Here is a 10,610-nt window from a genome sequence, read left to right on the forward strand (position 1 = left end):
TGAGTTGAAAGTTGAAGATTGAAAATCAGATTTTGGGCCTTATTTTTTAGGCCTAAATTAATAGCTAACTGAGCTGAAAAAGCTAGCCCAATTTCACATGTTGGATTTGTTTATGGTGGCTTCGTTTAATGCAGCACAGATTGATTCTTTTAATGGGCCAAACCATGAAATTATTTTGTTTTTATCTTCATTTCAAAAAAAAATATTTATGAAATTATTTTGTTGAGTTGTCATCTCGTTTGTGGGGATGAATATGGTCATGTTGCCGTGAAATGACTAAATTATTAATTTTGTATTTTTTTTTAATTTTTAAAGGTGATAAGAGCATTCGCATCAATTCATACAACAATTAATTTTTATTTTAGTATATAGAAGAATCTATCTTTTATTTATTTATTTTAAATACTTACTTTTCAAAACACTTTACATTAGATTATCTATTTCACATTATATTCATTAAAATAAAAAAATTTCTTGATTTTTTAATTGTTTCTATTTTTTCACACACAATAACTACCATTTACTCTCTTCCTTTATCATCGAGATATGTAAAGAAAGAATAAAAAAAAAAATTAAATGCAAAATGAATAATGTCAATGTAAATTTATATGATTAAAGTAACAATTATATATTTTTACATAATTTTACATGATTTGATATGAGTGAATTTTGAACTTAGTTGGCTAAAATGTGATAACTAATAACGATGTTTTTGGCAGTCTATTTGAGTACTTTTTGTTTTAGACTGATTTTTCAAGACTTGAATGATGAAGAATATGGTTTGTCCCACTATTAACCACATATTAGAATATGCCAAGATAATGCATAGAATAACATCTAAAGTTTTATTTTAAAATAAATTATATACTGATATGAATTGACATGTTGAATAAGATGCAAAATACAAAGGTTAAATAGTTAAATTGTTTGTAAAACTAATCCACCCTAGCATTAGAAGCCGACAACAGCTATCAATCTTGAACAGGGATTTATGTTGGTCCAGTCCACTGTAAATTGTTGAAAACTAGTCAAAATCAATCTACCATTGGTTGAACTACTAGGATCAAGAATTGGACAGTTTTTCATTCTCAAAAAAGAATTGGACAGTTTTTACTTTTAAAAAAAAAAAAAATCACATGGAAATTTTGTGATATATATTCAAAAACAATACCAAAAAAGGTTAAGTATTACACTCAAAATTTTAGGAAAGTTCCGTATTTTACAGAGAAATCACATGAAATTTTGTATAGTTTTTCCAACAAAATTTGACTTATCCAATAAAAAGTAAGTTACATACATTATTATTTTTAATTAAGGGAGTAAATGAATCTCATAGCAAACCAATGTTGAACTAAAGAATATAAGTGCCACATAAAAGTCAGATCATACATTCCATTTCATGTTTAAAAAATTTGATGAAGCTCTTATCAAAAAAAAAAAATTTGATGAAGTGTGTGTAATATTTACATAAATGAATCTTTTATTATTATTTTTTTTTGAGAAGATACATAAATGAATCTCATAACAAACAAAAACAAAAACAAAAAAGAACTTTAAACCTTACCATTTATTGTATGCATGTTTCAAAGAGTAAGAACGTAAACCAATTTAATGTTATACTTCTCCAAAGAAAAAAAAAATGTTATTTTTGGATTTTTTTGTAACTATTATTAATTATTATAAATTTATTGTATATATTTATATTTTTAAATCATTATTAATCTAATTTTTTATGACATCACTTGTTCAACCAATGGTCCAATCTTGATCGAACCAAAAAATAGAAATCACAATTTTTTTCCAGTCCACAATTTATTGTATTTACTTTCATTTCTCTTACTAAGGTATCACCTCTGTGGCATACTCTTAAAAGATGGGTCATCGTGTGGCTAATTTTGTGTTAATTACTTCTTTTGTAGGTAGTTTCCTGAGGTATCAGTGTTTAACGAAATTGGATGAATCTGACAAGTACTAAATCCATTTACTTAAAAAAAGAATAAAAATATTGAGCAAGCCATTAGCGAAATTTTGAATGTATGTACATTTATTTATTTTTTATTTATTTATTTTTTATCATGAGAGAGAGAGTTTGAAAAACCAAATCCCCTTTCTCCTGGTGAAAATAATTTTCTTATGCCTCCCTCTCATATTGTGTGGGCGGCGCCGCACAATATAAAATGAAGAATGCATATATTTGATGCATAAGATATATACCTTATTCTCCGCCCGCACGATATAAAATGAAGAATGCATATATTTAATGCATAAGATATATACCTTATTCTTCTTGTGAGCCCTCTATCACAAATTCACAATTTGAAACCAATCAGCAATGGCTAAGTTGACAGAACCATGTGCCATGTTATGCGGCACAATTGTGATATATCATGTATTTTTTTTAAATAAAAAATTTAAACTTTGATTATTTCATAAGAAAAGTAAAAAGAATATATGACAGGTTGTGATTGACAAAATATAGAGTAAAAAAAAAAAAAGGGCCTTCTCTTGGTATTTCAATTTTCAAGTTCCTCACCAAACAAACTAATGATTTGGTGCTCATCCTTCCAATTATTTGGTACTTATCTAACCAAATGGAAAACATCACTGTCAAACATAAATTAATCTGTTAGCAACAGCATATTTGAAACTTTTTCTTTGGGCATAATTAGTTAGTTATGTTTGCATTTTTTAATTCGTTAAACAATGTCTCTTGCATGACTTTAAAGAGAGAGGAGGAATTGACAAGCTAGATAAATTTAACTACTATTTAGCAACCAATACTTAAGACTTTGATACTAATTTGAGGTGGGTTGCAATAATACTTTAAAAAACCTAATCCACACCTAACCTGTCCTTCAACGAATACTTTAGAAGAAATAATGGAATTACCTAACTGGTTGCTTATGTGGTCTAAGGTGTTATATAGACCTGAACATAGCAATACCTATCCCTTGAAGACTCATTGCCTTAAAACCCTATATGGAGATGAGGGGCTTTAAGCATTTTTTTGTTTTTGTTTTTTCTCATCTAGGTTCAACCATAGCTTAACATTAGTCCCATTGAGGTCCTAGTAACAATTGATGGGTGTCCTGAGTAAACCAGCACCACCCCTTTGAGATGGTCCATACGACATCCTTAACTAGACTACTCACCCTCGGCCTCAATGGTTTAATCCTTAAATTGATGGAAAAACAAAATAGATTTTATTAAACAGATAAAATTCCATTGCTTTTTTTTTTTTAAAGAGAGGAGGTCTTATTTAATTAACTAGCAGTTACATAAGATGATCCATATGACATCCTTTGAGGATGTCTAGTTTTCAAAGATGTTAAAGAGCACTCTCTAGGAGTGCCTATTTCCAAAAGATCCCATGCATATATAAGGATTAGTTACAAAAGTTGGACATTGTTCATATTCTACAATGCTACTCATTTGCTTAGCTCATCTCTTGGCCAAACTGCAACATTATTTGCTTCATGGAATACGTGATGTGGTAGGATGGTCTATGTTCTGCTCAGGAGGGTCCTGTAATCATAAATTAAGAGAGCCAAAGCTGGAGCCATAGTCCCATTTGTTGTTAGCCAACAAATCACAATTTCAAAATCAATTTGCAAGTTTATAAATTTAAAACCAAGTTCCTATGCAATATATAAGCATGTGTCATGAGAATTGTGAACATGATAGGTGTCAATTAGGTTACAAGTCTGCGAAAATTTCATTAGTTTGGAGCATTGACAAGTGCCTCTCTATGGTTGATATATTTTTATATTTTATTTTTGCTTACATGAAGTGGGTGATTGATATATTATTAGTTGTTATCCTCGTAATACCTCTAAGCACAAGACAAATCTCTTGGCCCCTTTGTTGATATTTTTCTATATCCATATTAGAAATTAGAGTAGATTAATTATTGGGGAATGTTAAAGACAAAGCATCTTGCCAACTGGTATTTTTCATATAAAGAATTGGTTGAACGACGTATGCTATACTTTGAAGTACATATAAAACAAACCCTTTATGGATATCTTTGCTTCCTGTTCTTAACATAAAATAAGTTCTAGGCTTCTAGCCACTGCAACTACATTAACGATTCCTGTGTTTACTGTAAAGAATTGGAAAGCAGTTGATTCTTAGGGAAATTAATCATTATAATAATACGAGTCAAAAATAAATTGTCAAAGTATTTTAAAATAGCCAAACTGTGATTCTGCAGTCCCTTTTTTGGTTTTTTTTTTCATCAATCTAAGTTATATAATTGTAGTAGAAAATTTTGCCAGCTTGCTCTATGATAATTAAGAAATGAAACTTTACAGTAGTAGCTCGACCTGAATCCGGGATTCAAAGTATTATTTTATTTTTTTTGACGGTTCTTTGAAATAAAACAAAGTGGGAAAGTCGAAGCTATGAAAATACTATTCTTTTCACAACAAAAATTCATTTACACTTATCTTTCTTCATGGAACATCCAGTGCTTCACTGTTGGTAGAGACTGTGTCATGATTTTATTCGCAAAAATGACACATACATGCACACATGTGCATGCGGGTACTTAAGACCAATTAATTTGAATAATAGGTAGAATATTGTTTTCGTTTTTAAATTTTGCATGAATTTTGTTTTGGTCTCTAAACATTAAAAACTTTTTTTTTTTTCGTTCCTATACTTTTTAAAGAGTTTTTTTTTTTTTTCAATATTTTAGGGATGATTTAAAAAAATTAAAAAGTTTAGGAACAAAAAGTGTAGCATTTTCAATAGTTTAGGAACACAAAACTGACTTTTTTAATTTTAGAGATAAAAAATGAAATTCATCCAAACTTTAGGGATATGAAAAAAATGTTTTAGCTTTGCATGATAAGAGCCCATTCATTTGTATACTTAATGATATTTTAATAGTCTATTAGTTATTATATAAATGAAAAAAAAAAAATGAAACACATTAAACAAATCCATGAATATAAAAAGAGAAAATAATTTAAAAAATTCAAATTTTAAAATGGGAACAATGGGAGTGGCAAAATTGATTAAGAAACCAACTACCTTAATATTTTTGGGTGGGCTGAGGGTTAAAAATCATAAAATTTTTAAAATTTATATATATTAATTTTTTTTCAGGTTGGGATGGTCTGTGACCACCATGGCTTTAATGTGGAGCCGCCCTTGCCTTTGATTAGCAATCATTTCATAAGTATCTCTAGGGCATATTGATGACATAAATTTCCTTATTCAAGAAAATTTTCTATAACCCACTAATTAAAATAGTCATTTACATGTTTTTTCTTAATTATACGACCTTTTTTTATTTTATTTTTTATTTTTTTATATAAGATAAAATTTCTACTTTAACCTAATTTAAGTGTATATGTGTGTGAAGCTCCCTTCTGGAGACTTGAATCCCAGCCCTTGCCCCCCACCCCACAAACACTTATATTTATGAAGTGACCAACGCACTAAGGGTGTGCGGTGGTATTATATGACCTATATGATAGGCATATGACTTATTAAATGATTTGATAAGTCATGTGATTACAAAAAATAAATATATATATATATATATATATAAAAGTAGTTATTTAAATCATTATGTAATAAATTGATGGAGAAAATCCCCCAAAACTAGTTAGTAAAAAACTTCATTCAACTTATTTAAGTTCATAAATATGTTTAAATTCATTTTGAACTAATCAAACTTGAACATTATGTAAAGCTTAATCTTAAGTTCAACTTTGGCCTAAACTCTCCAATAATCCAAATGAATAAAACTTGAACATCTTACTGTTTGACTAAGTTTTGTTGGGTTATAAATTGACCCCAATTAAATTAACGAATTATACAAATTGATTAATTAGTCCAACTATATACAAGATTCAATTAAGATACAACTAAATCGCCAATCTAGAGTTAAGTGCAACATAAAATAATTTTTGACATGACGATATAGTTACAATGGAAAAAAATTTTGCAAGGAAAACTCCAACGGGTGATTATTTAGGTCACCGCTCCTAAAAAATTTACTAACAAGAATTGAGGTTCCAAATATAAGAATCTTACCTTGCACCTAACTACCGTAGAACTTATTGATTAATAAGACAACTCATCTCCAATCCAATTGGACTCCTTGCAGAAGATTTCTTTTGTGCAAAAATCTCCTATCTATGTCTAACTCTACAACAATTAGTGATTGTTGTAGTTTGGGTGCAAAGTTCTTCTATGAACCAGTAGCAACTCAGTATGGAACACTAGATGCACAAATGTTGCAACAACTCTAGTGCACAAATCCCAATACAAGTCATGTCATCCTGGGCCAGAATGGAATTTACTGTTCTGAATTTCTATAGCTTAATAAATCGAGTTATTGAACCAGATATCAAACTTTAGTAAATCTCAATAGAGTCACAGGTATCTAGGGACATTTACAACAATTTTTCTTGAGCAGTTTCTTAAATTGATTTATTGTGTCACTTTCAAAAAAAAAAAAATTGATTTATTGTGTCTTCATTGAATCCGTACCACTTAAATACAATTACAGACACTCAACCAAAGACTCAAGTATAGAAAAAGTACATTTTAACTTGGATATGCTAATCTAAAAATATCACCCTAACAAGTAACAAGTTTTTAAATAATGATGAGTAGCATTTGATAACCCCAAAATATTTCTTTGGCTTCTGGTCCATCACTATATACCTAAGAAAAATTTAACAGTACTTGACATCACTTTAGGTTAGGTATATGGTGGTGGATTGAGCTTTTGCCTGGTCCCCCACGGCCATATCATGGGTCCTTGAGCTTTTGTCATGACACACAGCTGGTTGAAAGACAATAACCATCCTCACCTATCTTGTACACATCAATCATTTGATTCATTTCTCTAAGAATAAGGAAAACTTATACGGATACCCTGTTACGTGAAAGAGAAAAAAGATCATAAAAGAAAAAGAAGACTTGAAAGATGTTCAATTTGGCATAAAGAAAAATGTAATTATTGTGGGTGGGGAACAGGGAACCATGTAAAGCTGAAAGTAGTATCCAATCTACTTTTGCATACTAGTGGGTAATTATGAACCTTGATTATGAACCTTAAAATATAAGTGAAATCCTACGGAGCTAGTTAGTCAATTTTTTTTGAAGCTTGAGTATTCAAAATTGAGCAAATTTATTGCCGCAATCATTTCTTTAATTTTGGCCACAACTTACCTAATGGTAAGTTATAGGTGGTAAAATTAAAATGATAAATTTACAATTTTACGGATAAATTGTAGCAAAATAATAAAAATGATTGTTATATAGACTTACTTATTTAGAACTATATAACAGGATAAGGCAAGTGGCAAGCACAAATGTAGGTCCCCATACTTATTCTTTGTAATTAATATCCTACATCATGCCAGCACTTTTGACATTTAAGCCTTTCGCAAGCAAATTTTAATTCATGTACAAAATAAACTGTGTGTTACTACAAAAGGGTCAGGAAACCAGGTAGACTTTAGAACTTAGGTCATGAAAGCTAGTACTCATAGTAGCCTTGGACTCATTATAGAAGGGCTACAGTATTTGGTCTTTACTTTTGGCAATCAAAATTGAAAATTCTCCTTTTCCTTTTCTGTTTTGACTCCAAGTTAACTGTCAAACACTTTCCTTCACTGCAAGGTAATTAAGGGAAAAGCAAACTTTATAATAAGTAGTAATTAATAACTTAAAACATAACTAGAAACACGGGTGTAACTTTGCTATAATAATTGATGATCTTTAATGGTAGCTTTGTTTTGAAGGTTCAATTTAAGATTGGACATTATGTACAAAGTAATGTAATTTTTTACGGACTTTATAAAGTGTAGTCATTAAAGCTAATTTTTTAAATCTTACTTATTATTTCAGCCGTATTTTCAGACTTTCTCCTACATTCATTACAATTTTTTATTAGTTAGATCCTCTCAATAATTCATCCTAAGCACCATACAGTGCCCATTAATATTTTCCATTAATAACTTAGCATAACTAAAAACACGGGTGTAATTTTGCTATAATAATTTTATGGTAGCTTTGTTTTGAAGGTTCAATTCAAGATTGGACATTTATGCACAAGCAATGTCATAAAAATCAGTGAAAAATATGACATTTTTGATCGATAGTCGTCAGTACCACCGACACGGTACAGCCACAGCATACGCCAAATAATAAGAAAGTGCGTCGTCATCAACGATACATGTCAAAATCAACTGCATTTAACGACTTTGCTTTATGAGTTTATTGTGGTTTTCCATACCAAGACACACACAGTCAGTACTCAGTAGCAGTAAAAATAAAAAACAAAAGGCAAATTTTACATTCAGGTTATCCACATTTAGTTTCTCAAAAAAAAAAAAAAAAAAAGGTTATCCACATTTATGCAGAGAAAGAGATAGAGATGCTTTCACTATAAAAGTTAACACGTGGAAATTTCTCCGAACTCAAAGTGAAAAATATGCCAAACATTTCTGTCACGGTCAGTTTACATTCTGCCTAACTGTAACGAAAGATCCAAGACATTTTTTGTACTGGACAGCCTGCTCACACTTTTTTCACAATTTCTCTTACAATATATATATTTTTTTAAAAGAAATCATTAGTGAGATGTTTCTAGAAATTTAATGGTTAAAATTGTTTATGAATTAAAATTCAAGGACTAATAGAATGTTTAAGGTTTTATTTTTTTATTTTTTTATATTTTTTTATATTTTTAACCCATTCATGAATTACAAATCAAAGGGCTAGAGGTAAAGTAAAGCTAACCAAAGATACAAACTTGATCAGAAAATATATGTAAAAAACTACTATATTCTATGTACAAGCATCCCTATGATTTTAATAATATGTGTACCAGCCTATATCAATATTTATCTTATACAATTTTTTGGTACAGCTTGCTTCGATGTTAAGCATTTCAAATCGATACATTTTCTTATTCATTCTCTTAGAAGGAACAAAAATAAAAATAAAAATATATGACTGACAATTATCTGACCATTTAGGACCTTGGTTTTTCATCACCATGATGACCATAGGCATGTTTGCACATAGCATTGGGTTTCTGAGAAGGCACACACAGTTGTGAAGAAGCAGGGCAGCCCTGTAGACAATTGTACCCCAAGCTACCGGAAACTGACGTGCCGCCGGCGAAGAACTCCGCCGGAGGCTTTCCGATCAAGAAATTTCCGTCCAAATACAACCTCCTTAAAAACTTGTTCTTGCTGTACTCCAATGGGATTTTGCCACGTATTCGGTTGTAACGAAGTGTTAGAGACGCTAACACAGGATAACTAGCGAAATTCACAGGCAAGTACCCATTAATGCCGTTGAATCCCAAATCAACGGCCACGAGGTTGCTGTTGCCACCAGCGGGCTTCCAAACCTCGACACGTGTCAAGCTGTTATTGGCTAAGTCAACTTGTTGAAGTGACGGCAAGAGAAAAAACCAAGGTTGTAGTGTGCCCGTGAAAGAGTTTTCACTGAGTTCCACCACTTCCAACTGAGTCAGCCCGTCAAAAGACGAGTTTGAGAGATACCCAGATAATGAGTTGTGCTTTAGAGCGAGTTCAAGCAAGTTTGGTGGGAGTTTAGGGAGCGACCCAGTGAGTTTGTTGTAACTCAGATCGAGTCTTCTCAAGTTTGAGAGCGAGTTGAATGAATTTGGAAGAAACCCAGTTAGAGAATTGTGAGAAAGGTCCAACGAGTCAAGAGATTTAAGGCTGGCAATGGATACAGGGACTGAGCCAGAGAATGAGTTGGATCGGAGACTAAGGGTTTGGAGGTTTGAAAGAGAGGAAATGGAAGAAGGTATAGGGCCAAAGAAAGAGTTATCAGAGAGGTCAAGGTAAGTGAGTTGGGAGAGTTGAGAAATGAGTGGGGTGAGTGAACCTGAGTAACCTGCTGGGTCGAGAACGAGCTGGATGACTCGGGTCGAGTCAGGGTTGCAGGTGAGGCCACAAGTGAAGGAGGTGCGGTGAGGGACGGTACATGGGTCGGTGGTGAAGTTCCAAGAGGCTAAGCAAGACCAAGGTGGAATAGAGGAGGGTTTGATTGAGGCTTTGAAGGATTTGAGGGCTGAGATATCTGTGGGTGAAGTGAGGGCTTGGACTTGGAGAGTTTTGGTGTGGAAGAGACAGAGGTGGAGAAGGAGGAAGAGTAGGAAGTCGGGGATAGTTGGTGCTGACATTTTTGGAAGTTTGGGTTTTTCCTTGGGGTTGCAGAGACTTTTGTGAGAGAGAGAGAGAGAGAGAGAGAGTTCTATATACAGAGATTGTGAAAATTGAGAGGGTAAATGCAGTGTAAGCTTATGTTATGTACTGTGTATAGGTGTGAAACTGTGTAATGGAAGTGGGGTAGTGTGTATACTGTCACGCAATGCTGTGTTGTTTGTGGAATTCGAAGGGTTGGAAAGCACTCATTTGAGGTAATGATACTTCACGCACGTTTATGCTTAACTAAGTGTTTTTTTTTTTTTTTTTAAAGAAGAAAACTAAGGGTGAGTTTGTTAAGAGTATTTAAACATAATTTTTTGTTTTGTAATATATCCATAAAATGATAAGTCCTACATTTGAATTTATTGTTTACCTAATATTTTCTAAATACAG

General features: G+C 31.8%; 1 protein-coding gene across 1 annotated transcript; it reads right to left on the reverse strand.

The window, feature by feature from the left end:
• Positions 1-8,796: 8,796 nt before the first annotated feature.
• On the reverse strand, positions 8,797-10,373 carry LOC115966286 (receptor-like protein 30). The gene has a single exon (XM_031085544.1). It carries the CDS (start codon positions 10,190-10,192, stop codon positions 9,005-9,007), a length of 1,188 nt encoding a protein of 395 aa, XP_030941404.1. The 5' UTR covers positions 10,193-10,373; the 3' UTR covers positions 8,797-9,004.
• Positions 10,374-10,610: the final 237 nt, after the last annotated feature.

Source organism: Quercus lobata, chromosome 11 (genome assembly GCF_001633185.2).
Source record: "Quercus lobata isolate SW786 chromosome 11, ValleyOak3.0 Primary Assembly, whole genome shotgun sequence".
NCBI lineage: Eukaryota > Viridiplantae > Streptophyta > Magnoliopsida > Fagales > Fagaceae > Quercus > Quercus lobata.

Excerpts from the sequence above, each read along its gene's own strand:
- LOC115966286 (XM_031085544.1), bottom strand. The coding sequence starts at position 10,192 with ATGTCAGCACCAACTATCCCCGACTTCCTACTCTTCCTCCTTCTCCAC.